Below are 27,385 nucleotides of genomic sequence, written 5' to 3' on the forward strand. Positions count from 1 at the left end.
ATGAAGAAACTTCTCCGCCATTACTAAAACTTCTCCACCATTAGCACTGGGTGACCTTTTCTCTTCTCTGGGGCTCAGTTTCCCCACATATAAAATGAGTGGGTTGGACTAAGTGAACACTAGGGTTTTTCTGCAGTTTTAATGTCATGATCCTATAAAAGGGAATAACAACAGGACCTGTGCTTCTATTAGCATAAAGAGGTGAGGAAACTCCCTCTGCCAATGGAGGCTGGAACATTTTCTGCATTTTATAGTCTTAGAGAGAGTTACCTAAAACAGTGAGAACAAGTGACTTCCCTACAGAACCAGGACTTGAACTTAGGCCTTAGCATCAAGACATGCTTGTAATTCACTATTTTTCTGCTTCTCTTAAACCTCAGAGTGAATGTAAATAGCAACGGTTCCTGTTTTGGCTAGAAACCCTGAGGGTCTTCCCCTCCCAGTTTGATTGGGTTTTTTTAGGTCAAAGAGGCCATCCTTTGCCTCATTTCTTTCCTATCCTTAATCACTGAAGGGGTACTGCCTCAGTCAAACTAAAACCTGTTAAAGACAGGCCAAGATCTCCCACTGCATCCAGAGCCATCTGCATTCATTCTGATCTATGTCTTGCCACTGGGCCCAGATGGCTCCAGAGGAGAAAGTGGGGCTGGTGACTTTGCACAGCCCTGCCTCACTTAAATCCAACTCACTGGTATGTCATGATCCTCTTCCAGAATGAAAGACAAACACAAAACCTATAAACAGCTTAATTTAAAATTTCAACACATGAATGTTTGCTTTTATTGATCATCACAGGTCAATCCTTCCATTGTCTGTACCTTTGCAAAAGCAGGTGTAGATACAGTTTTTCAAAACCTATTGACTATTTCAGGCTCCATCATGGTATTTTTAAAACCACTGTTTTGGTTTTTTGTTGTTGTTTGGGGTTGTCTTTTATGTTTGCTTTCTTGCAGTAGGAATTTCTCAGTCCCTTCAATTTATACAAGAAAAGTAGTAGTTCTAAATTATCCTTTATAAAACAGCAATAAAAATAGTCCAAGCTTGAAAGAGCAAACTGAAAAGACACTACTTGTGTAATTGAAACTGCTCTGAGAGCCCAAATTAGGTCTTGATTCTATTTTTTACTTAGCTCTTAACTCTGGCCAAGCTCTTTAAATGCTTTCAGTACTAATTCTGGAACTAGTATTATATAAAGATGCATTAAAGCTCTGAGATACTTCTTATAAAGGGAAAATATATGTCAGAAATAACTGTTCTTATGAATAATCAAGAAAAGCCAAGTTAAAATTGTGATCTTTTCCTGGGAACTTTGGGGGTGTTTTCTATTTTGACGTTCTTACAAAACCATTGCCAGTTTTAAACCATTCACATGAGAGGATACAAATACTGTACAAATGAGCTTGTTTTTGTTTTTAATTATTCATCTCATCATGGAGACATCCCTTTTACTCAGACATCATAGGTTTTTTTGGACTGGAGCTATACCAGCTGAAAAAATTTGGTCCATTGGAAAAATGACATTTTGCTAGGTAAAATCTAATCAAAATATAGTAGAAACCATTAGAACATTGATGTCGGAGAAAAAGATAACTTTTTTGGATTCTGGTAAGAAAGATACATTACATTATTCTATGCACCGGGAGAAGGAAACAGTAAGGTTCATCTATAACCAAATGAATCAGAAAAAAAAATGTCCCTTTCAGAATGGGAAAATTTATCAAGAGAATATCTAAAATAAGTGGGAACTTATAAATGCATACAGATCCAAGGCCAATATGGTCTGAGGTTACAAAACTCTCTTCCATAATTCTCCAAGTTTTCTGAATCAAGGAAACTCAAAGCCAGAGTATGAAATACACTACAAATGCCTCACCGAGCCATTCTCATGGTTTATTCTATAGGACCATGATGATATAGGTCAAAGAATAATTAAATTAGTTATATTTTGGGTTCCTTCCCTCTAGCACACTCTATCATGAAGGCTATACTGAATAATTCTGCATTTGTGTTTTGGGTAGGTATGGAATTTCTCATTCAGTCTTAAAAGAAAATCTAAAAAAAAACCCAACAATAACCTATCTTCCCTTTTGCAATGATACTACTGAAAAAAATTTCAAAGTCCTTCTTACACTTGGCAGTACCGCAGTAATTATACCTCTGATGCTCTGATAAGAACATGTACACATTATCTAAAGGGGGTCACAATTCTTCCCTACTAGTTTATTTTAGGTGCATCTCCCTTTGCCAGTTTTAATGGCAAACACAAATATATACCCTTTCTACAACAACTGTAAAAAAAAAATCCTTATCAAGCTAAGGGATAAGCCCTAATATGCACATATATAAAGAAAACATCCCCAACACTTAAGCAGAAAGTAAACTTCTTTTCCTGTTTCTAATTGAGTAAAAATAGTAAGGGGTCTTACCTTTCTCTTCATCTATTTTGAAAATGCCAACACCAGAGCCATCTCTTATGGAGTAACGAATCTCCCCATCCCGTCCTGTATCCTCATCATGAGCAGACACTGTCATCACAGATGTACCAATAGGAACATCCTCTTTGACTAAGCCTTTATCCACAAAGCTAGAAAACAGTGGTGGATGTAGGTTCTCATTGACATCAATAACCTCAACTTCCACATAACAAGTAGAGGAAAGGGAAATTGGTTTTCCTTTGTCTTTGGCCCTGATGGTCAGATTATAAACTTGTTTCTTCTCAAAGTCCAGCTGCTGTACAATACGAATTGCTCCACTGAGTTTGTCAACATCAAAATTTCCATCTCCATTGTCAATAAGGCTGTATCTCACTTGACTTGACTGACCAAAATCAGGATCATAGGCCTCTAGCCACATAATGATAGTTCCTTCTGGAAGATCCTCTCGAACTTTCACAAGGTAATTAGATGGAATAAATCTAGGGGGATTGTCATTCACATCTTCTAATGTTACTTTCAAAAGCACCGTTGAAAATAATTGAGGTTCTACTTTAGCCTGATCCCTGGCTTCAACCTTTAAGAAATGAACATGCTGTATTTCCCGATCCAAAGGTCCCACAACTTTAACAATACCTGTCTCACTGTCAATTGAAAATTTGTCTGTGTCCGTAAGGAGATAATATTTCACTTCTCCATTCAGTCCTAGGTCTTTATCTACAGCTTCAATCTGGATGATTTCACTATACAGCTCCCTGTCTTCACTCACCTCAACAAAATAGTTATCTTGTAAAAATTCTGGTTTATTATCATTGGCATCCAAAACTCTGATGTCTAGAAGACGCCAAGCAGCTTTCTGTGGTATCCCAAGGTCATAGACAGTAATATTCAGAGTATATTTTTCTGTTGTCTCTCGGTCAAGGGGAGATAAAACTTTGAGCATCCCTGTTTCCATATCAATAATAAAACAGCTATCATCATTTCCCCCAGAAATAGCATAGACCAGTTTACTATTAAAACCACTGTCAAGATCAGTAGCATTCATGAGTATGATGTTGGAACCCAGAGGGTAATTTTCTTTTACCTCAATACTAGTGGGAAGACTACCACTAAACTGTGGTGCATGAGCATTGATGGAATGTGTATCAAAGAAAACATCTTCAACTTCTCCTCGGTTGTGTAATCTGTTGGCCTGCAGAAGCTTCTCGGCTAGCATTTTGGCCACACCAGTCTCTTGACAATGCAGGTTCACAGGTTTGCGACTGGCAGCCACAGTGATATTGATGTACAATGGTGTTGCGAAATTTTCCCCATCAGTAGCCGTTATTCTCAGACTATGGAAAGACACCTTGGCTCCTAAACCCTCAACTAGAGAGTGCTTCAGTGAAAGGACCCCAGAGCTGGGATTTAAGTTAAATAAATCTAGTTCATTTCCAGCTTCAATCTGATATCTTACCAATTGAAGTTCATCAGCATCAATTGCAGAAACTGTAGTTATCTGTTCCCCCACACCCAGGTCCCTTGGGATTGTTCCCTCACAATTTATTTTCTCAAACAATGGGGTGTTGTCATTCAAGTTGTTTAGAGTGAGTGTGACAAGGGCTTCAACTTCTCTCCTATAAGGTAAGCCCCAATCCGATGCTCTTATTCTCAGGGTATAAACTCGTGGCATCAGTTCATAATCCAAGTCCTCTGAAGTACTCACAGCACCAGTAAAATGGTTAATGACAAATGGCACATGATTTAGGTTGGCAATGCTGTAGGTGACGTAGCCATTCTCACCCTCATCTGGGTCGATAGCACTTACATTCAGGACACTTGTCCCTACTGGTACATTTTCATCAAAGGATGTTTTGTAGGATGTCTGAGTAAATTCAGGGGGGTTGCTGTTCGTGCTTAAGACTTTCACCAAGACTTTGGTGGAGGCTTTCCTATCACTGGTGGTGACATCAAGTTCAAAATGTGATGCTTGCTGAGTCCTGACTGGTTCTAAAATCGTAATGAGACCTGTATGGGGATTAATATGGAACTTTCCATTGCCAGGAGTACTTTTAAAAATATACTTTAAGTGTGAATAATGAGGTATGGCTTTTACCATGACCAAAGGAGTGTTGGGAGGGGCAAATTCACTGATTTCTGCTCTATAAATATCCTTTTCAAACTGGACTGGTCCTGCCTTGAACCGTGGAGATGCCAAATGAATTACTTTTACAGATGAGAACTGTGGAGGGTTTCCTTTATCTTTAGCCTGGAGGGTGAGATTGTACCCAAAGGGGTGGCTCTCCCAGTCCACATTACCAACAGTTTTGATTTTATATTCCTTACTTCCTGGAAAAGATCTCACTGTTCGAAATTGCTGAAGGGGGTCCCCCGCCACAATGCTTAAAGAAGCTATTTCCCCATTGGGACCTTGGTCATTGTCCTCCACTGTCACAACTGCGTAAGTAGGATCCTTCTCCTGTTCTGATGGGGAGAGTGTCACTGCTGTTATCACAGGGGCATACTCGTTGGCCTGTTCTACATGAACAGTCAGTCGGGCCATGCTACTGATACCACTGCTGCCATACAATTTCATTCCACGGTCCACAGCAAGGATTTCCATCTCATATAGTTTAGTCTCTGCATAGTCCAGCCTGCCAGTTAAAACCACCACACCACTAGTTGGGTGGATGGCAAACATATCTGTTCTTTCTTTGAAACTGTAGTAAAATTCTCCATTGGTTCCTATATCAGCATCTGTGGCACTGACTCTTGCGATGCTGGTCCTGATCATTGTATTTTCAGGAAGAGAAACACTGTAAGATGTTGGAGAAAACAAAGGTCTTAAGTCATTTGTATCCAGTACCTGTACCCTAATTTTGGTGCGGGCTTCAGCATTGCTATGTTTTTCCACTGCTTTCACAGTCAAGGTATAATGATCTTTAACTTCTCTGTTAAGAATAGCCGTATTACCTCCTTTGGTCCTTATTCTTAGAAAGCAAAAATCCCCAAGAATATGTTCTTCGGCTTTGAACAGGTTCTCATTGTCCCCTGAAATAATTTTGTACCGTAATTCCCATGAGGGATTTGTGAGATAAATGCCCATCTTTATGGGATGCCCAACATAAGTCTTGGCTGCAGAATTTTCATATATGGTGACATTGTATTGAAATTGTGTAAACTGGATTATTTCAGAAGTCTGTTCAGTTCTTTGGCTTCCTTCAGCGTTTCCAAAATGCTGGAGGAGAATTAGGTGTAAAAGCATGGCCAAATGTCTACCCATGGTGTTAACAACCAGGAACCTGCAATGAAGAAAATAAATATAAATCAGGACTTTGTAAAAAAGAAACCACAGCAATGCTTTCCTGGTTCTCTTCACATTTGAATGGCATATTCCCCTTTGTAGAGAGAAATATACCTCCATATAAATCTCAAAATGGGTCTCTTTACCATTTCAGAACCAAAGAGAACTCAGCAGGCATCAAAATTTGAAGATGATGTCACAACCAGTGATAGGAGGGTCACAGAGGCCAGCCCCTAATTTTACAGAGGAAGAAAATAAGACCCAAAACTACAGATGGATGTTGTAAACTTTAACTGCTTTTATAAAAAAAAAAAACTAGATTAAAATGACCTACTAAAAACCTGCAAAATCTTCAGACTTGAATTATCCAATCAAATAAGTCATATGACCACAGATCTAGAGTTGGAGGGACCTTAATTCCAACACCTTCGTTTTACAAATGAGGAGACTGAGGGTGACGCTATAGCCCAAACAGACAGTAATTGGTGGAGCCAGATTCAAAATCCAGGACTCCAAACCTAGGATTCCTTGGCTTAAGCCTTTGTCAATTATGGTAACTATAGATATGCAACCAGAAGGGACTTCAGAGGCCCTGTGCGATAGTACAATTTTACAAATGAAGAAACTGAGGCTCAGGGCTTTAGTAATTTAACCAAGGTCACACAGGTTCTATTATATGAATCATAAAGGCAAGAAGCAAATGTCCATCTTCTAACACAGAGATGGTGGACTGAATAAGCAGAATGTGAGACATTTTTAGACATGGTCAATATGGAAACTTGTTTTGCTTTACTATGCATACTTATTACAAAGGTTTTATTTTTCTCTCCTACACCACAACCCTCCACACCTCCTTGGGGTGAGGAGTAGTAGATGAAAAGGAAAGATAAAATTCTTGCCAAATGAAAAATAAAATTTCATTACAAATTCTAAAAGACTAACAATTAACTGTTAAAATAAATCATCTGCATTACACATTTTGAAATAAATGGTCACAAATGTCATAAATTCAAACTTAAATTATTATCGTCACAACACATAAAGAGATCAAAGATTTAACCAGCTAGACTAACGTAGAAATCAGTCTAAACAGTGGGGTTTTTTTCCTACTAACTGCTTCAAAGTGAATAGTCTGCCATAATGATAGGTCATAAAATTCTCTCAAATTTCATCCTAATTTTTATTGGAAGGATTAACCTCACTCTGTACAGAATATGTGTGTTTATTTTCTCATTTGCTGCCATATAAATGTTTGAAGACACTTAAATTATATCACCCAGCCTATACAAAGGGTAATTTCTAAACTACTGACAGAACAGGCCAAATGTCATAAAAACTCACAGTAAAAGAGAAAAAGGGCAAAGGCATGCCCAGCAGAGGAGGGGGTTAGTGAGAGCAAACAGCTCCCCTCAGGTCACAGATGCAAATCCAGTCAACAGTAAGCTACTGTTCACCAGGCTCCTTATCATCAATCAATATTGTGGGAGGCAATGTGTTTGGAGCTGGGGACCCAAAGACCTGTTAGACACACATTTCACCTATATTTACCATCTGTTTAGGGAGGCAAGGCATTTATTCACTTGTGGAAAAATCATGTAGTAAATGCCTACTATGTTTCAGGCACTATGATAAGCTCGTACACACATTTTTAAAAAGTAACCACATAAAAGTCGTGTCAAATGAATGGGAGACAGGCACTGGTACATAAGGATTCATTTAGAGAAAGGCAGAGACAAAGACACAAAGACCCATAAAGGAGAGCAGACCATCCCTCAGGGGCTTAGGAGAAAGTTAAGATTTTAGACAAAGCAAAGGGAAGAAAGCAGGAAGTTGTTTCAGGTGGTGGAAAAGCCACGAACCACCCAGGTGGGACAGGGGTTATTTCAGGACGCCTTTTCAAAAATACAAGGATGTTCTTCCTGGAAGGCAACACATTTTGGAAGACAACATGTTTCTTCTTTTAAAGAACAAATCCTATCATTCACTGAGTTCTTTTTTCTTCTCTCCCACCTCCCCCCCTAAAAAAACCCCACCACCCACCAGGACAAGGTCATGATGCCTAAAGAAGGCAAGAATCTTCTTCTAAATTAATAATTAAGTGGGAAGGTCAAGGTTGGATTTTTGTGAAAGGTAAATGAAGGTAAATGAAATATCTCAGGATATGTTCAAAAGTCTTGCTGAAATTATGATTTTTTGGTATAATTTATGTGTTTAAGGTTGTATTCTCTAAGTTTATTCCATTAGTTATTTCCACAGGAGCGGGGAAAATGGACCAGAGAATTGGATAGAATTACCTCAAGACAGCAAGACTCTCTAAATAGAGGATAACCTGCAGTTGAAAGAACGTGCAATACCATTTATGTAGATTAAAAACTCCATACTTGAGTCAGGGCATTAAAAGCACTCATTTCTCCTTAACAAGATGAAGAAAACAACTGAGTGGACAATTTCCACCTAAAATTGCATGTATAAATATCTCAATGTGTCCATAGCACTAAAAGTCAGTGCAATTCAAAAACACATTAGAACTGTGTTCCAGAAGCTGTCATAAAGGATTCCAGTCATTTTTATTCATTCAATTAAAATTCTAAACATATATTAAGCACCAACAGTGTGCAGAGAACTGTGCAAGTTTGGGATGAGACACAGCTTCCCATCTCATAGAGAGCTTAGAGTTGAGCAAAATGTCAGCAATAGAAGAAAAAAAATTAAATATGACCTTTTTTCAAATTCTTAAAGCAAATAAGATGTCTTATAGGGCAGAGTATTTTGTAAAGTACAAGGCTTTTAAAGGGGAGCTTTTCTATGGGGAGTTGTTTTAGGTTACAACACTTGACCTACCATTTCTTAGGAGATTGTCAGTGAGGGTTACTTTCAAAGTCACTCCTCAACTCCCTGACAGTTTGATGGGTCTGGGAGGTCACCTCTCCAGCCTATACAGTGCTTTTCCCTACTGCCTAAGGGCTGCTACTGGTGCTGCTGGCCCAACCCAGAGACCCCTGCTGCTGCAGCCAAAGCACCCAATGACACCAGGAGCTCTCACTGCTGTAGGGGATCCCTGGAGCCAACATCAGAGCTTCCTTACTTCTGTAAGAAAGGAGAAGGATGTGTCTGTTTTAGTTAAGCTAGAGACTGGGAACCTATATTCCATTGTAGTGGTTAGATCCATCCACAATATGGACTAGCTTAGGGACTTCACCACCAATCTGTTGGTGTGACACTTTTTATGGAATTCAACTTAGTTGTCAATGCAGTAGTGAGGGCAAGAGCGGATCTGTAAATCAAAAAAAGAGGGGTTCTGTTCCCAGCTCTACACTGCCCAGTGGGACTTTGGGGCAAGTCATTTTACCCCTTTCACTTTCCTGATCAGTAAATAAGGAGATCCAACCAGATCATCTCCACATTACCTGTGACCCTACCATCCTATGGAACGACTCTGTGACTGGCTATGTGATTCTGGGCCAATTAATGTTTCCAAACTTCAATTTCCCTGTCTGTAAAATGAAAGTTTGGACTAGATGAGCTAAAGCCCATGATTTATACAACTACTCACATGAGAAAACATATTCTGACTTCCACACTATTTATTTACCAAGATACTTTTGGAGCACAATCATTCAGAAATTGAGGTATGTCTGAAATTCTGAAATTAACTTACAAAAGTGACTAAATTAAATTGCTAGAAAGTATACCTATATGTTTGACTTGAATGTCCATGTGACCAGAATAAACTCTCAATTGCTGTTTCTTCACTCACTAAATTCTATTGAGAGTCTCTGGTGACCCTGAGCAAGTCACTTAAACCTAATTGCCTGGCAAAAAAAAAAGTCTCTGTTTGTCTTGTGGCCTCATGTAACCACTGTGGTAAATTCAGGTTCTATAAAAATTATAATGATTAATATCTAGACTGTTATACTTGAAGTCTACAAAATAGAGAATCATAAAAAATGAGAGAATGGCATTCATATGCCATGCTTTATCAGAGTTCATTACAGAGCGTATTACCTAAAGTTCATCCTTATCAAAACAAATGCCAAAAATATTTCAGCTGGAGCTGTATACTTTGATATTTCAAACATAACAACATCTTGAGGGCTCAATAAGTTTAGGATTTCTTGCCATTTACCATTCAACAAAGCCAAATAAAGATTGTTTACTTAATTCAACCTCTTGAGAAGATAGCCTTAGGTTCAAACATTAAATTCTAATAGAAATTGAATATTAATATACATATATTCATTTGCCATAAAGACTTCTGTACACAAAACTCTAATCAACTATTAAGAGACTAATCTTCAGTAAACAGAAATAGTCCCAGATCTAGGCAGGCTTAGCATAAACTTTAATATTTAAATTTAAACCTTTCAAATTCAAAATTCTGCACATTTTATACAGAAGAGAAAGAACTTTGCTAAATTCTTGGGAACTTGATTTTGCATATTGCCTTAATACTGTGCTTTGTATATTTATCACCAAGTTCAAAGTATTTTACATATGCTATTAATCAACTCTAGATTTTGTATTAAAGGGGAAAAAAATATTGGACTTCCATTCTTGTGCATACAAAATTACTAAAGCTTGAACTAGAAACACCTTCATATCTTCTAACCTACTGTTCTCTTTCCTATGCCCCAGTTCTTATATTAATTATTCACAAATATAATATACAATGTAAAAAAGTGCAAATTTTTCCTTTCGAACTTTTAAAAATGTCTGCTAACCAATTCTAAAGATTTTTAAGATAATTGAGGAAAAAACTGCTAAACTTTTACTATACTATAAAATTCAAAAGCGTCATCATAGGGTCCGACAGGGATATATACATGGGACTAAACATGAATTCAAAGTTAAAATGACTACTATTTCCATAAAGGGCCAAGATCTGCAGTTTCACTGTTATAGGGAGCTCTGGATAAGAAAAATCCTTTTATCAGATCAGGTCAGTACTTTCTCTACAACTTACAGTCTTAGAGAATAGCCAAGAATACAAAGAGATTTAATGACTTGCCTAGTGTTACACAGCAAGCATCTGTGAGAAGCATGACTGGAACCCAGATCAGTCCTCCTTGCTTTGAGACTGGAATGCTCTCCACTATAGCTGCCTCTCACCATTTCACACACACACACACACACACACACACACACACACACACGTATGTATATATGTTATATATACATACACATGTGTATATGTTCATATACACTTATATGTATCATTAAGAGATGTAATATAGACTTCTATTGTATATTATTGTTGAATGACCAAGTTACACGGTTGTATTCCTGTAACTAGAGGTTACTAGAGGTTAGTATGACCCATTTTAATGTCCTTCTAATACAGGAGAAACAAGAAAAAGCTTTACATTGTTGCTTTCTGGAGAGCGCCTGTTCTCTGACTTGTTATCAGTTCTCATCCTCTTAAACCTTTGCAGAATTGACTCAGTACTTTCTCTTCATCAACTTCTATGCTACTTTATTCTCCAGGTTCTCTTGCTATGTCTCAGTTGCTAACTCTCTGTTCTCCCTTTGCCTCCTATTATAAAACTGTCCCTAAGACCTTTTCTCTCCATGTATTAATTCCCTTACAATTTTTATCCACGTCCCAAAGTTAACTACAACCTTCTCCATCTCTAGTCGTCCTGATCCATATCTGGCCACTGGACCCATATGACTAGGAGAAACTGAGGTTGGTGACTCTGCATAGCCCTCCCTCACTTAACTCCGATTCATTTGCATGTCACAGCATCATCTTCCTGATGTCATGGTCCTCTTGGATAACAAAGGACGAAAAAAATTCCCTTCTATGTAAGTGAATCCCAAATCCTTTATCTCCAACCCAATCTCTTGCCTAAGTTTCTGGGTACACTATGCCCGGAGTCAGGAAAATCCAATTTCAAACCCAGCCTCAGACACCTATTGGCTATGTGACCTTGGGCAAGTCACTTAACCCATTTGCCTCAGTTTCCTCAACCATAAAATGAGGGTAATAATAGTGACTACCCCCCAGGGTTATTCTGAGGGTTAAATCAAATAATATTTGTAAAATGTTTCGCACAGTGCCTACCATATAGTAGGTATTATATAAATATCCATCATATATGTTATATAGATAAATTACATATAATATGTTATATACAATATATATTAATATTATACAATATACAATTATATTAGGGTTAGCAATATATAATATAACATAACATAATAATGTACATATTTATGTGAACTATATAAATACCTACAAATACTTATAATCGCTGTCATCATCATCGAGACCACTCATCATTCCATCCAAGAGAAAGGGAAGTTAAAGGTGTGGAACAGATTTTAGGGAAGAGATGAGCAGTTAAGAAGTTGCTCATACTTGGGAACAGGCTGAGTTGGCTGGGCTGGTGAGATATGCAGATAGATAAGAGATCAACAAGAATTACAGGAGTGAAATTCTTTTAAAAAAAAAGTTGGGGGTGGACTTAAAAGTTTGGGAGTCATCTGCATAGACATCATAAACTGAAAGCCAGAGAGGCTGATGAGATCACCAAGGGAAAAGGCAGAAAGCAGGGCAAGGGTCAAAACCTAGGGAAACATTCTTGTTTACAAAACGAGAAGACGTCAAACAGTCCATCAGGGAAACTAGGAGGTGCCACAGATGCCAGAGGAGGAAACAAGATCAAGAATTTCTAACCACCTTATCAAATACTATAGGGAGAGAACACCAAGGTCAAGGGACGGCATTTTCTGGTTGTTTTTCTTGTCTGACTAGGATCATTTGAGATCCTCTGCAGTCTGGCTCCAAACTACCTTTCCAGGCTTATCTCTTATTTCTTACTCCCTTGTAAGAGAAAAGCTATCTACTCTAGCCAGACTGGTCTGCCCCAAAACTCCAAAAAATGTCCTGAATTTTCTCACTTCCACCACTTTGCCATTCCTTTCTTTTGTCTACAATGCCCTGGTCCATTTTTGCTAAAAATCCTACCCATCCTTCAAGGCTTATTTTCTGTATGAAACACTGTGATCATCCTAAACAGATGTGGTCTTACCCTCCCTGAAACCCTCACGCACTTATCTGTAACAATCATTTGGCATTCATTCAACTGTTATCTCAAATTAGAACAGTTCCTGTCTTATCTTGGGTACTCAACACTGAGCTGACCACAGAGTGCAGATCATATCTTATTTAGCTGTGTATCTCCTTCATTCCCCCAGTACAAATACCTGCAGAATGAATGGGTTAGCGAGAGAGATGCTGCTCTTTATGTCTCCATACCACCATCCCCTGAAGGCCACTTTTCCTTGCAGCTAGTAACAATGTTTCAATCAAAATGTGCAGTCCATCAATTCTAAGGATTATTTGGTTCAATCTTTCCCTCATCACTTCCTTTCTTTCCACTCCCAAGGAAATCCTGGCCTTGAGCTGTTCCCCCACCCAACCAACTGTGGTTCCTGCACACCTGAAATGGACTCTTAGTGATTAATTTCTACAACCAACCCATAAATGTAGCTGAAATGCTGTAAATTTATACTCAAAATAGGAGGAAACAACCACTACAAAGAAATCCTTCTCATTCTTCAATGTTCAACTTAACTCTTACATCCTCCAGCAAGCCACTCTGATAACCTCAGCTGGAAGTAATCTCCTTTCCTCCAATTTCCCAAAACATTCTGAATTAACTTTTCTTTTACATTTAACTAATTTATAGATATTTATGTAATATTATGATTTATATTACTCTGCCTCACTTAAACCCAATTCACACACAAGTCATCACCCAGTGATGTCATTGGTCCTCTGCAGAAAAATGAATATACAAAAATATTAGAGGTGGTGCTTTAAATGCTTCATTTCCTCCCCCATTAGATTATAAAATTCTTGAGGGAAGAGTCAAAACAGAAAAAGAAATTATCCCTAATTAACACTGAGGCTAAAATTTTAAGGAAGGAGGAGCTACACATGATTTTATCTTGATATTCCCAGTGGTGTTTAGTTTATTTTATTGTTACTAAGCTGAATTAAGCTCTAGGAGAAGGAAGGTTATTGATGTATTTTCCTAGTTTTTTAAAAAAAAATCAGTAGACACATATTATTTTGTGTTGGAATTTTTAAAATGATTATTAAATATTTCCATGTACCAATACCTTCCACATGTTGATCTTTTAAGATAATACTGTATACTGTTCATATACAACAGCTGGCTTAGCCATTCCCCTGTTCTTGTGCATTTGGCTTATTTTTAAATGTTTCACTACTACAAACAGTGCTATAGCGTAGGATTTCAGACAGGCTTGGTTCTTTTTTTTTTCTGTTCTATTGAATTGCAAAAATTGCAGTTGTTGCATTCTCCCATTTTCATTAGAAACAATACAGCATTATGGGATGGCTGTGGAAAATAATCACCATTTTACAATATTGCTTTTATGGGGAAATACATTCAGAGTTCTAAACAATTGGGTTCCAAAAGATGGAGCCTTAATTTGGAAACTAAAGACTTCCACATATGCATCTCTGTTCCCTGACAATAGCAATGTGTGATTTTTGTCATTTGCAAACTCTAAAGTATGGGTGTATGTGAAGCTGCTGGTGGAATCTCTCTCCTTACTTTGGTCATACCTCAACAGACATCTGAAGTCTTACAACTAAACAACAGCGATATACATAAATCCAAGACTCAAATGGGAGAAAACGGGGGAAAAAGAGTACAGAATCTAAATTACATTTCCTCAAACGGGTGAGCATGTTATCACTAGAGGAAAATACCCGTGACAACTGGACAAAGAGAACAATGTCTTTTCTGTTTTGGGATTTTGTTTTGGTCTTTGGTGTAAATAATCTCCCTCTACTCATGAAATCAGCATCTACTCTAAAACTTAGAGCCATAGTGCTACTTGAGACAGAGAAGTACCGAGCACTTAGCACAGTGCCTGGCAAACAGTAGGCACTTAATAAATGTTTACTGATTGAATGACCTGCCCAGAGTAAAGCTGCACTACATCAGATCTACAGTTTGAATCCAGGTTCTCCTGACCACCACCACAGGCTGCCTCTCTATTGCTCTGAAATTATGAAATATATATGTATATATATACATATATATTTCAAGAATTTAGCAGATTCTGTTCTCCCCAGTGCCAAAGGCTGCATATGCAAATTATTCAGTTAACTAAAGTTGAAAAAAAAATACAGTTTGGAGTCATCACTTGGCATAACTTGGCCAAAAAACCCTTTCTCCTGAACTATCTCAAGGCCAAACTCTATCCTTAGTTTCAGTAATATTTGACAAGTAAAAGAATATTATTGTATTATTAGCAATAATAATAGCTCACACTTACATACTGGTTTAAGATCAACCCTGAAGAAGTACATCATGCAGTTATTAATATTCCCATTATAGAGGAAGAAACTGTAAACCAACCTACCAACCTAGTGAGACAGTAATTAAGTAGCAAAGCAAAGACTTTTCTAGAAGCTTGGAAAGAGTACTCGATTTGAAAACAGAGGCACTTCGTTGGAGTCCTGGTTTGCCCCTCACTATCTTTGACTCTTCAGTCAAATCACTTAATTTCTCTGGGCTTCAGCTTTCTCATCTGTAAAATGGGAGGAAGGGGAGAAGAAAAACCTTCCATGCCTAGAACTGTGATCCAAGTATTCTATGAACTAGGTGATCTCTAAGGTGTCTCTCAGCTCTGGGTTCAGATCTGCCCCACTGGTGAGAAGACAGAACTATTCAACTCTTGACTCTGAGTCTAACACTTCATCAACTCTCTCAATCAAACCACTACTAAATGATCTGCAGAAATAAGGGTCTAAATGTGATCTTAGGCAAAATATTCCTCTGCCCTCTTCAACTCAGATTCTTTATAAAGTCTGTATGTGTGTCTGTATATACACATACACATATATATGTTTATATGTTAAATTCTTATATATGATATAACTGTCATATATAATGTATTTTGTTACATGTGATAATATATAATACACAATGTATTTTACATATTATACAATATTTGATATAATTATGTATAATCTTTTACATATTAAATAATTTATGATATATAATTATCCTATAATGTGTTTATATATTGTATATGTTTCTTTACATATTATAATATCAATATTTTATAAAATGAAAGGGTTGGACTTGACCTCTAAGGTCCCCATCAGTTTTCATATCATGTCTTCATTCTGGAGTAGTCCTATATAACAGGCACAGTCCAAATAAGGCTAAAGAATAAAATTAAAAACACTAATTGCGTCGTTTAACATTCATAAACTAGAGAGTTGCAGAAGAACATAGACTAAGAACAGCAAGTTCTAACTATTTTCCACAGTGCGGTTTAAAGATTTGTGGCCTTTGTTCAGGTTGTTTCATACCTATCTAGATAAAGGTTCAATATATATGTCAACTAATCTTCACAGAATGTTTACCGCAGGCACTGTACAAGATACTCCATGAGTTATTTTGTAATTCTTTATGTACAATAATTCATCTCACTAAGCACCTCACTTCCTACACAAGGTAAAAATCATGTTATTTACTACTGCAGTAGATAATTCTAATATTTTTTTCAATGTTAATAAATCTTTAAAAATATGGATTTTTATTAAAATCAAATTACAAGGATGACACATAAATACAGTATGGTATAGCAAAGAGGTATCAAATATGTGGCAACATGAGGCCCACAACACTCCAATGTACCAACAGAACCAGATTAAAAAGTAACTGAGAAACATTTAACAAAATAAATAAAAATATAATAAAAGATAGATGTTATATCTTTAAACTAAGTAAAACAATTAAGAGATGTTAACAGAGATGATCATTTTAAAATTTCAACAACAAAATTTAATTATACTTAAAAAAAACTTTAATTATACTTTAAAAAAGCTTAATATACAGCCTGCAGAGATCTCTAAGGAAAGTCCCCATGGCCACTTTTTATTTGAGTTTGCTACCACTGCTGTAGTAGATAAGTCAGTCTAGAAGGGCAGAAGATCTGAATACAAGTCCTGCTCAGGATGCCAGATATGTTTCATTGTTAATTGTTTCCCCAGAACCTAGCCATGGTGCACAGAATACACTTTAGGATACTTGCTAAATGAATGCATACTAGCTGTAAGACCCAGAGCTGATGGTTTTACCTGTTGCTGTCCCAGGCAACTCCGGAAAACAAATTACAGATGAGCTGTCAGATCTGTATTAGTAGAGGGAGAGTTCCCTAAATCATGGGTCTGGACAAAATAGAGACAGGATTTCATTATTCTTGATTCCAAAAGTGTATGTTAAATTGTTCATTTTTCTCCACCAAAATCCTATTCTAATAACACAAAGTAGGCACTTAATACATTTTTATTTGACTTGTCAACTAAATGACAAAATAAATGTTCTATTGACATTATGTCATGTAGGGTTCTTAGATTTCAAAGATCATTGTAGAAGAGTGAATCGCTACTGGCTGCCCTCTCCAAGCTGGAAAGATTCTGGAGGACCAACAGACTGTGAATTGATTTTTAGAGGATCCATCTAATTAAGTGCCAGGTGACTCATACTTTAGAAGGGTGGCTATCAGATGATGAATTTGACCATGTGAAACCATGAACTTGTCAACTGAATGAACTCTGAAGCAACTGTAGTCTGTATCCTTGGAGGAAAAACCCGTAGATGAAAACAGGGGTCTAATGTAGTGCAGTTTAAGATAGATTAAAACTCAATGTAACATATAAACTGATGAGAAACAGTAAAATAGCTAGAGTTGGCCTCTGTCAGGAAGACTCAGATTGGCTAGGTGGCCCTGGGCAAGTGTCTGAGGTTGTAAATTATAGAGCAAGTGGTGATTACTAAAGATAGCTTAGTTCCTAGGGATTTCTTTATCAATGAAATCTCAATTGCAGTCTATCCAAAGAAAAAAAATCTCACATTTAAATAACACTAATAATTTACAGTGACTCTGCTTACAAGAATTTAGTGTGGTAGGTATTATCATCCCTAAGTGAAGAAATATGAGGCTCACAGACTTTATATGAAGTCCTAAAATCTAGAGATACTAAGTATCAAAGGTAGAATCTAAATCCAGAGCAACTTAATTCCAAGCCAAGTCCAATACCTTATCTACAAAGCTAGGATGCTAAGCGGTATTTTCTCTAAAACACCAACGGGTAAAATGGCCTCAAACTTCCCTAATTAGCTTCTAAGAAATTTTAAGAGTTAGAGAGGGCTTTATAAATCACCTATTCTATCCTATCATTTTACAGATGAGTAAAGTGAGGTATTGGATTAAGTAACTTAATTAAAGGCATAGAGTCACTGAAGGGTAAAGCCTCCAATCCTGGTCCAATCCTGGTTCCACAGAGTCAAGATGAGAATTGATCCATGCCTTTTTCACTTCAAATTCTGCCCTCCTTCCTCTACCACATGCTGTCTCTTATTATAATATCCACAATAAAAAAAAAATGGCTATGCAATCCTTAAACCCGGGCGGAACTCTACTGTCAGTAGAAAAATTCACATTCCATGAAAATGAATTAATTTTTTTTCCTATAAAGTTGCATCATTCTTCCAGCTCAAGGCAAAATGAATTTATGGGTACTATAGCTCCTCAGTACTGAAAGCACTGGAAAAGTTTTCCTCCTTCTACCCTCCACTGAAAACAACTTTTCCTTTAAAAAAAAAAAACTTAATTCTGAGAGGAAACCAATCAGCATCATGAAAAGCACCGGTGACTCCAGAAGAAAAGTCTAAGTTAACCTTCAAAGAAATCCTGAAACAAATAACTTCAGGTACGTTCCCACTCCCACAAAAGGTTGAGACCAAACTACCCAATTTGAGAACACGCAGCTTTTCCAACCACCAGGTCAGTGCAATTTACAAGGCTCCCAACTAAACTCGGACCGCTCACCGCTTTCAAGGACCTACAACTCCGGGTGGCCATTGGCCCGAGAGAACTGCAAACTCCTTCCTCTCTCTGCCCGGGACTACGTGCTCCCCTTCTCCTCTTAAAAGAATGCTAGTTTTTGTTTTTTAAATTAAACCGGAAGAGGAGTTAACATTCATTAAGCAACAGAAGTTTTTTCAACCCACCAGAACACACGAAACTAAAAAAAAAAATTGATGCAGACTTAAAGAGAGAGAGAGAGAGAGAGAGAGAGAGAGAGAGAGAGAGAGAGAGAGAGAGAGAGAGAGAGAGAGAGAGTGTGTGTGTGTGTGTGTGTGTGTGTGTGTGTGTGTGTGTGTGTGTGTGTGTGTGTGTGTGTGTGTGTGTGTGTGTGTGTGTGTGTGTGTGTGTGTGTGTGTGTGTGTGTGTCTCCCGGGATGCCCAATTTCTACCGGCAAGAAGTGAACTTTTAAGAGAGAACAGCTTGGGGGAATGGGGGAGGGGGGCAGGTAGCAGCAGCTCCTCGCAAGGCTCGGATTGGAAAGCGATCTTTCAGTCTCCAGGGCTTTGATTTCACTCAGTGGAGGCTCCAGGACAATAGCTCTGTCTCCGCAGCAGCCGCCACAGAGAGCATCCTACCTGTAAGCCCCCTTCCCACCCCCGCTGCACTCCTACCCCCCCTTCCCACCCACTCTACTCTAGGTAACATTTGTTGTCTTCGCGTGAATTTCATGTACATTGTAATATCGATATCTACTGCTCTTTGGGGGATCTGCTTGTTTCATTGTACATCATTTACTACAAAGTTTAACACACACACGCACGCACGCACGCACACACACTCACTCTCTCTCCCCTTATTTCTCCCTGCGTGCCTCTATCTACCCACCCTGGCCAGTGGGCATTCCCCAGAGCAGGGAGAAGCGGTCCAAAGCCTAGCCGAGGTGGGGGTTCCCGGCTCCCCACTCTCTGGCCAAGGCTCATTCCGGGGTTCCTTCCCCCCTTTCAACTTTCCGCAGGCAGAGCCTCCGCGTCGCTCCATTCCCTCCCCCGTAACCCTAGTTCTTGGGGTCCGGCTCCGGGGGCAGCAGCCGCGAGGGCGGGCGGGCGCACAGAAGGTCTCCCGGGCGCAGGCTCCAGCTCCCTTCTCGCGCCCTCCGCCTCCATTCCGGAGAATGCTCCGGACCAACTTTCCTGGAAAGTTTGCAGCAGCAGCCCAGGGACCCCCAGCCCTCCTCGGCTCACCTTCAGGCTGCCGTGATGCCAGGGCAAGGTCTGCTGCGGAACCCAGCCAGGCGGTCGCGGTCTGGCATGGTCTCCGTCGGTCCCAGCCAGCCCGTCCCCCTTTCTTCCCCTCGCTGTTCCCCACCAGCTCCCCCAGGCTCCCTCGACTCGCAGTCGTCGCCACTCTCTCAGGAGCCCGGGAGCCCTCTCACGCTCTCGAGGTGCCGGAGGGAGATCCCTCCGCCTGCTGCAACTTACACGCGTGCCGGCGCTCGTTTCTGTGGCATGAAAAAAAATTAAACCACACACTTTCCCAGACTCCGGGACTCTGAACCATATGGCTCCTAAATGATTATACCCTGCAGATCAAAGATCCACGCTCTTGCTTTTATAGAAACACATTCACTAGGGGGAAGGGACAAGCAAGCATTTAGGGGCTTTCTCTTTTTTTAATCCACCCTCCTAAGAACGGTTTTGAATGCCGTAATACTGGTTGGACTTTAACAAACAATTTAAAATGCACACCAGTATTTTTGTCTGGGAAATTTTAAACTAGTCTTAAGGAAGGAAAGCCTTCTATGGGTCCTTTCTACGTTTGCAATTCTCCAACCGATAAAGTCTACAAATCAGACGTCTCTACCCTTCTCTTCAAACTTACAAGTCCATCGTTTTATAAATGTAGCAGATTCTTCCACACAAACTAGAATCAAATAGTGCTCCGAGTGGGGGAAATGGTAGTTTAGGATAAAGCCTAGATTCAAATTTGCCTAAACCTACCACGAGGGCAAACTGAAGCGCTCAACAGCCAAGCGAGGACCTAACCAAGCCAAATATTTAAGGAAAAACATCAACTTCACAAGTCCAAGACAGCAATCAAAGCCAGCGCGTCGTTTAAAATTCAAGGCGGGGGGAGGGGGGAAGGGTATGGGTTTGGGGGGATGGAGGGGTAAGTGAAGAGGAGGTGAGGCATAAGAGCGGCAGGGACAGGAGCAGAAGAAGAGGGAGGAAGAGAAGAGAGGGGGAAAGGTAAAGAAACGGAGACAGTGACAATCAGAGACACCAGAAAAATATGAAAATCCAACCGGAAGCTAAAAGATAGCGACTAGGAAGTCCACCGAGAATAGAGAGGTCTCGGATGATTCTCAACTCCAGTAACTTCATTCTAGCTCACAGAATGCTGCAGTTATACTTCACAGTGTTCCTTCATATTCGTAATCCCATCTTTTACAGAAGAAATATTTCCCAATGCGTTCTATCAGAAGTAGATGTATCTCAAACCAGTCTTTGAGACTCAGTTTCCCCATCTCTAAAATGAAGATGTTGGGCTAGTATTTCTCAGGTCCTTTTCCAGTTATTATTCTATTAATGTTGGAAGACTGAACAATTATGGATGTATGGATGGGGTCTCTCAAAGGAGGGTAAGGCTTATTTCAGAAAGTTAGGGAACATCTACCCACCGTGGTAAGGACAAAGAAGATTGGTTTCTCTAGGAGAGAGCTGGGGAGAAAGAGGGCTTTAAGGAAGAGAACCCTACCGCAGGCTGGAAGAGGAGGCAAGAATATTTCCCTGTATAAGAAAGGCAGGTTCCCCGGTTCAAAGTTTATCCATCCAGTCACCGTCTCCTCAATGACCTTAACACGGTAGACTAAGAATGTAGATTTGTGGGAAAGGGGAAAATATGAGAAGTCCAGAATGTTTATGGCATTAAACTGAACACTGCATTTTCCTCAGCCACTAGTAACCCACCACTTGTGATCGCACTGGAGAGAGCACGCAAGCACACAGACACATACATACACAGACACACACACACACAGTCTCTCACCACTATTATACAGATTTAACCGTGGCTCCTCTGAACAAACCTCTCCAGATCAATTTGATTTATATACCAGACCACAAACATAGGATACCTGACTGAAAGAAAGCCAATGTGTTTGTTGCAGCATTAAACAGCATGTACAAATTACAATCACAATTCTCAGTTTCGAAACTGAATGCTGCACCCGCCTCCCCAATACTCTCGGTAAATAGCAAAGAAGCACTGGTAAGATCAATGATCCCAAAGAATTCCTTGGAGTAACTGCTATTTATTCATAAATAATGGCGCATAATCAGAGTGAAACATTTTGCTTGGGAATTCCTATTTGCCAAGCTACCAAAGAAACCAGATTGCCCGGCAGGGTTTAGGGGTCATCATCCCCAGGAAATGAGGTAAAGCCAGAAATTACAGAGCGGCACATTTTATAGACATTGGCGCTGCCACGTTTGGGTATTTTGAATTGATCCGTTATCCCAAACGCCAGGAGGATCAATCAGGGGTGGTTTTATCTATCACCAAAATCCCAACATTTGAGACCTAGGGATCAAAATAATCCCATTAAGTCCCCAAGCTTGTCTTTGAAACGTAGAGTTAAGTAGTTTCTGACAATACGATAAAAGAGGGATGTCATACCAGTAGGTGCCTACATCTTCAGCCCTCAACCACCGCTTTACATCCAAAGCCAGCCTGCTCTGACTCACAAATGCGGTTAGAAAACAAGAATAAAGAAGATAGCGTAGAGACGAGCAGGTGAGGTAGGGTGGGGTGGAAACTGGTGGACAAGAGGATGGGCGACCGCCTTCCACCACGTCCCCAGAGCGTCGGGACACTACCAAAGTTTGCTGTCTGCGCAAGGAAAAGCCGCAAGAAGTCGCCTTACCCGCCTGCATTTACTAGAGGGCGCTGAATCCCAATATATCACCTGGTACCCCTTCCTTGTTCTTCCCAGGGCACCATTTCTATAACAAGTTACACTCAAAAATAATGCAAAAGCAGCATATCTTTGCAAGTTTTTTTTAATTGTCCCGTATTTTATGCATTTTAGAGCTACTCGTACACATTTTTACCTACGTGTCTTAGGTGTAGGTAATGCGCACCTACTTTTTGGTGCATTTGGATAAATGAAGGAAGATAGTCTCTAAAATTCAGCGATCATTTTAAACTGCAAAAAAAAACAGAGAAAAGAAACAGAAAAATAGAAGAATTAAACATTGTACTCACCAGGCCGGCAGAAGCCTCCACGCTCCACTTTAGAAGTCTCTAACAGCTCCGTTAATCCACCCTCCCCACGGTTTGATTGAAAAAACCCCAAAGCCCAGAAAACCCCGTCGAAAGTCCCAACTTTTCCCTTTCCTTCCGTTCTTCAGCATTTCCCCAACGAAAATGAGACCCGCTGCTGCTCCCCGCATCCAGGCAGCCGCATTGCCGAAGACTTCGAGCCGATCTCAAAAGTTGAGCAGGAAAAAGGAGACGAAAAGAGAGAGAACTGGAGCAAATAATGGACGAGAGGAAACCCAAGTTGTTCAGGACTTGTCCAGGCAAAGAGTGCGGAGCGTGGAGTTGAGTTGCAGCAGAGAGCTGCGGCGGATCAGTGACTCCGGCTTCCTTTCTCACTCACTCCCTCTTGGACTTGGCTCAATGGAAAGGGGGTGGGGGGTTGGGGGGGTAAGGGAGAAAGGGGAGGGACTAGGGTGGGGAATTTGGTGACGTCACCTCCCCTCCTTCTCTCTTTCCCTCCCTCCCTCCCCCACACCTCTGAACAGTTGGGATTCTCCAGCGGTGCGGGCCACAGCAGTGGAGGCTGCAGCGGTGGCGCCAGCAGCTGGATGGCTGTCTGTCTGTCTTGCCTGCCTGCCTACCTGCCCCGTCTCTCCCGGTCTTCATCAGCAGAGGAAGCCTTCTGTTTTCCTCCCCTCCAACACTCCCTCTCTCCTCTTGGCGGTGCCCCTGGAGCACCTGAGTGGGAGCCTCCCTCCTTTTTCAGCAAGCCCCAGGGCACCGTTTCTCAAGCCTGCGACTGCAGGTGATGGTCTTCCTCCTCTCTGCAGCCGAGGATTAGCTGCAACATGTTGCTAGTCCAATTCCTGCAAGGTTCGTGAATAAGAATCTTGGCGTACTGAATTGCTTGCTAGTCATTGACTTTCTCCTTTAACCCCCCCCCCCCAACTTTGACTCGGTTGCAGATTAAGATACTTTTATGTCTGTAGGCTGTTTCTCGAGCTGACTTCGCAGTAAAGCACCTACCTTTATTTTACTTTCAAATGCCATTTTATAAAATATACTCGGGAGATACATCCGAGTTTATTTCTTTGGGGAAATGGATTTCTCCTTTTTGTTTTTCTTCCACTTCATCTATAGTGAAATTTGCTGATATCTCAGCACAAATCCACACAAGGAACAGAGAATCTTAGGTTTGTAAGAGACAGACAGTAGAAATGTCCAATTCATCTTCAGTTTCAGTTCAACACACATGCATTAAGTGCTGACTATATGCAGTTGCCTGTTCTCTAAGGAGATACAAACATGATCGAGGTTGGAGATAGGACATAAGCATAGATACTCATTTAAAATAATAAACGTTAAGTTCATCAATAGAGTGCAGAACAAATACTGTTTGAGTTCTCATGGAAAATAGTCATCAACTGTTGGGGATAAGAGACGGCACAGGTGACATCTGAGAGGGGCTTAAAGGCTGGGGGGGAGGAATTAAGGGGAGGAGGGAAAGTGAACCCTGGAGCTGAGAGGGAAAATTTCCTGAGCTAAAGCAAGTGGTCAGGAAAATACAGGGTTTGTTAGGGAGACAGTTCATTCTGCAGCATATCTGACACATGGTCATCCAACCTTGCTCTCCTCCAAGGGAAACCCCATCACTTTCACCAGGGGACAATTCATTTCCCTGATGCAAGACTTTTTCCTTTAAAAGTTCTTCCTTAAATTGAGCTAAAACCTTTCTCTTTTTAGATACCACTCTCATAACCAAAACAGAACAAACTCTTCCTGTTCCTCTTCCTGACAACCTTTTAAATCCTTTGAAGATAGCTATCACTTATTCTTTGGTCCTCCAGGCTAAACATCCCCAGCTCAGGGTCAGTCTGAGTGTTACAGATTTTCCTCAAGAAAAGATATCAGGGGTCTTGGTTTTTGGTTTGTGCATTTATCTGCTGTATCTTCCCTGATGATATAATTGTTCATAGAGAAAATGTGCATGGGATCCTGGAGCACACTTGGTAGGATTCTGGGTCGGATTCTCCACTAGAACTGAAAGGAAGGGGAAACTGAGGACTGACTTAAAACACAAAGATGTTGCTTTTTTCTGACCACACACACACACACACACACACACACACACACACACACACACACCAGATTCTCTCCAGAGGAGGTGCTTTCTTCAGAAAGTGCTGAGTGGTTTTAGCGCACCAGTGCAATATAAACCACAAAATAAACATAGCCACTGTGGCAGATGAATCAGTCTATATAATGATAATTACTCTGGCAAAATTTAAAGGATGCAAAAAATCCTCCCCAAAGTAAAATATCACCTTACCTGTTTGAAATTCCCATTAGTCACTCCCTCCAGTGGCTGTTGCCTCTAGAAGGTCACTATTAAAAACACCCTGTTACCAGGGCAGGGAGAGGTAACTCATTAATGCAGTTTATCCATTCTTAAAACTTATCAGGTTAGCTAGTGGTCAAGGCCCTAAGGGAATCAGACATAAATCCTCTTTTTGGGATTCAAAGCCTTTCATAACCTACCTGCCCCCTACCTTTTCAGTCTTCTTAAACTTTACTCCCCACTATGTACTCTTCCATCCAGTGACATTGGCCTTATTGCTCTTCCTAAAACAAGATGCTTTATTGATGTTTCTGAATATTTTCTCTGGCTGTCCCTCCAGCCTGGAATGCTCTCCCTCCTCATCTTTACCTACTGACTTTCTTGACTTCCTCAAGTACCAACTAAAAATCTCATCTTCTACAAGGAGCTTTTCCCAATCCCTCTGAATCCTAATGCCTTCCCCCTTTTAATCATTCCCTATTTTTCTTGTATGCAGCTTGTTTACATGTATTTTTTGTTTGTCTACTCATTAGATTGTGAGTTCTTTGAGGACAGGGAATGTCTTTTGTCTCTTTTTGTATCCCCAGTGTTTGCATATTTCCTGGCACATAGTAGGTGCTTAATAAATGTTTAGTGACTGATCGATTGAATTGAATTGAGAAGGCTGTATTAGATTACAAATTTGTTGAAAGTACTAGTCACTTAAAAAAAAAAAAACTTAGGGGAACTTCCCAAGATGGCAATGTGAGTACAAGAGAAAGCTAGGTTCCTAGGAACATTTCCTCTCCTCCCAAATCCCAAAGGGCCAACAAAAAGGCACAGAATTGCGAAAAGAAACTAATATTTAGAAACTATTTTTAAAATGCTTCCCTGAATATCTTAAAAAAATCTGAAGCAAATACAATTCTAATACAAGTTTTAAAAGACTTTGCAACTAAGTGAAAGAATAGCTTGTTAGACTTTTGCTTTCCTTGTACATCCAAAGTAAACAAAAGCTTAATATGGAGAACACTTGTTCATTTCACCTTGTACTGCCTCCAGTGAGAATAAGAGAACAGATCACTGTGAAGCTTATTTTAGTTTATGCATCAACATTTGTTAGAGGTTGAGAGGAAACAGAGAAAATCCATTATACATTTGATGAAATCCTTTGAATTAAATGGATATGATATTCAACAGTTTTATTATAAAAATGGGGGAAAATAGGCATGGCAAAAAAAAAAAATGTTAAAAATATAAATGGAGACCAAAGAATGAAAGAGTTCAAGGTCTTGTAGACCATGCAAAAAAACTCATATTTATCTATTATTAGTACTCTCTTCAAGAGTTATGAGGGTTTGAACATAGTTGATTTAGAGCAACATCATTAAAAATGGAATTAAGTGTATGTTAACAGAAACCACCGAGTACATTTTAGCAATAATTTATTAATTAGTCATTGGTATCCAATCAGATCATTGGTTGATTAGAACAAGGGTCTATACCAATCACCAAATTAGATGAAAAGCTAGAGATCAAAAGAAAACATTGACTATCGTCACACAATTTCAACTTACTCTGCTTAAGCAAAATGCTGACTCTCAAAGTCTAAAATAGATGAGAGTACATGAGAATAGAAACATGAACTCTTACTATTTCTTAGAGTAGTTTAATTATAAATTTAATTATAAAATAATACAACAAAAAAAGAGTTCAAATGAGTTTCCCTTCTCCCACACTTCCCCCAATGCCGTAGTACAGAAAAATCTTGCTGAAAGACCAGGGCAAAAAAGAACAATAACAGTTTAGAGTACAAGTTCATGTGAAAAACAAAGAGTAAAAAACCTTTGAAGAAATACGAGGCTAGAGAGCTTAGGTTATTGTTGTTCAGTTGTATCTGATTCTTTCTGACCCCACTTGGGAGTTTTCTTGGCAAAGATACTCAACGGGTTTGCCATTTCCTCCTCCAGCTCATTTGACAGATGAGGTAACTGAGGCAAACAGGGTTAAGTGATTTGCCCAGGGTCACACAGATAATAAGTTTCTGAGGCTGGGTTTGAACTTAGGTCTTCCTGACTCCAGGTCCAAAGCTCTAGTTGCTTCAAATGTTTGGAAGACTTTGGACTTGATCTCTAATGTTTCATCCAGCTCTGTGTTATCATAAAAGGATTTCTTGATGTAAACTGAAGAGGGAGGATAAACTGATGTGAAATATCACA

General features: G+C 39.6%; 1 protein-coding gene across 3 annotated transcripts in view; it reads right to left on the reverse strand.

Annotated features, from left to right (window-relative positions):
- FAT1 (FAT atypical cadherin 1) overlaps window positions 1-23,406 on the reverse strand; it is a 167,876-nt gene extending 144,470 nt beyond the window's left edge. For 2 of the 3 annotated variants that reach the window (XM_072625190.1, XM_072625188.1), the window contains exons 1-2: window positions 22,853-23,406; window positions 2,427-5,713 (exon numbers count right to left, since the gene is read on the reverse strand). In XM_072625190.1, coding sequence (XP_072481291.1) covers window positions 2,427-5,694 — 3,268 coding nt within the window. In that variant the 5' untranslated portion in view covers window positions 5,695-5,713; window positions 22,853-23,406. Of the gene's footprint in view, window positions 1-2,426; window positions 5,714-19,830; window positions 20,049-22,852 lie in introns of those variants that run through there. The other variant, XM_072625189.1, reaches the window with a different exon arrangement.
- Between the last annotated feature and the right edge of the window lie 3,979 nt (window positions 23,407-27,385).

This window comes from Notamacropus eugenii, chromosome 7 (assembly GCF_028372415.1).
Source record: "Notamacropus eugenii isolate mMacEug1 chromosome 7, mMacEug1.pri_v2, whole genome shotgun sequence".
Classification (NCBI taxonomy): Eukaryota; Metazoa; Chordata; class Mammalia; order Diprotodontia; family Macropodidae; genus Notamacropus; species Notamacropus eugenii.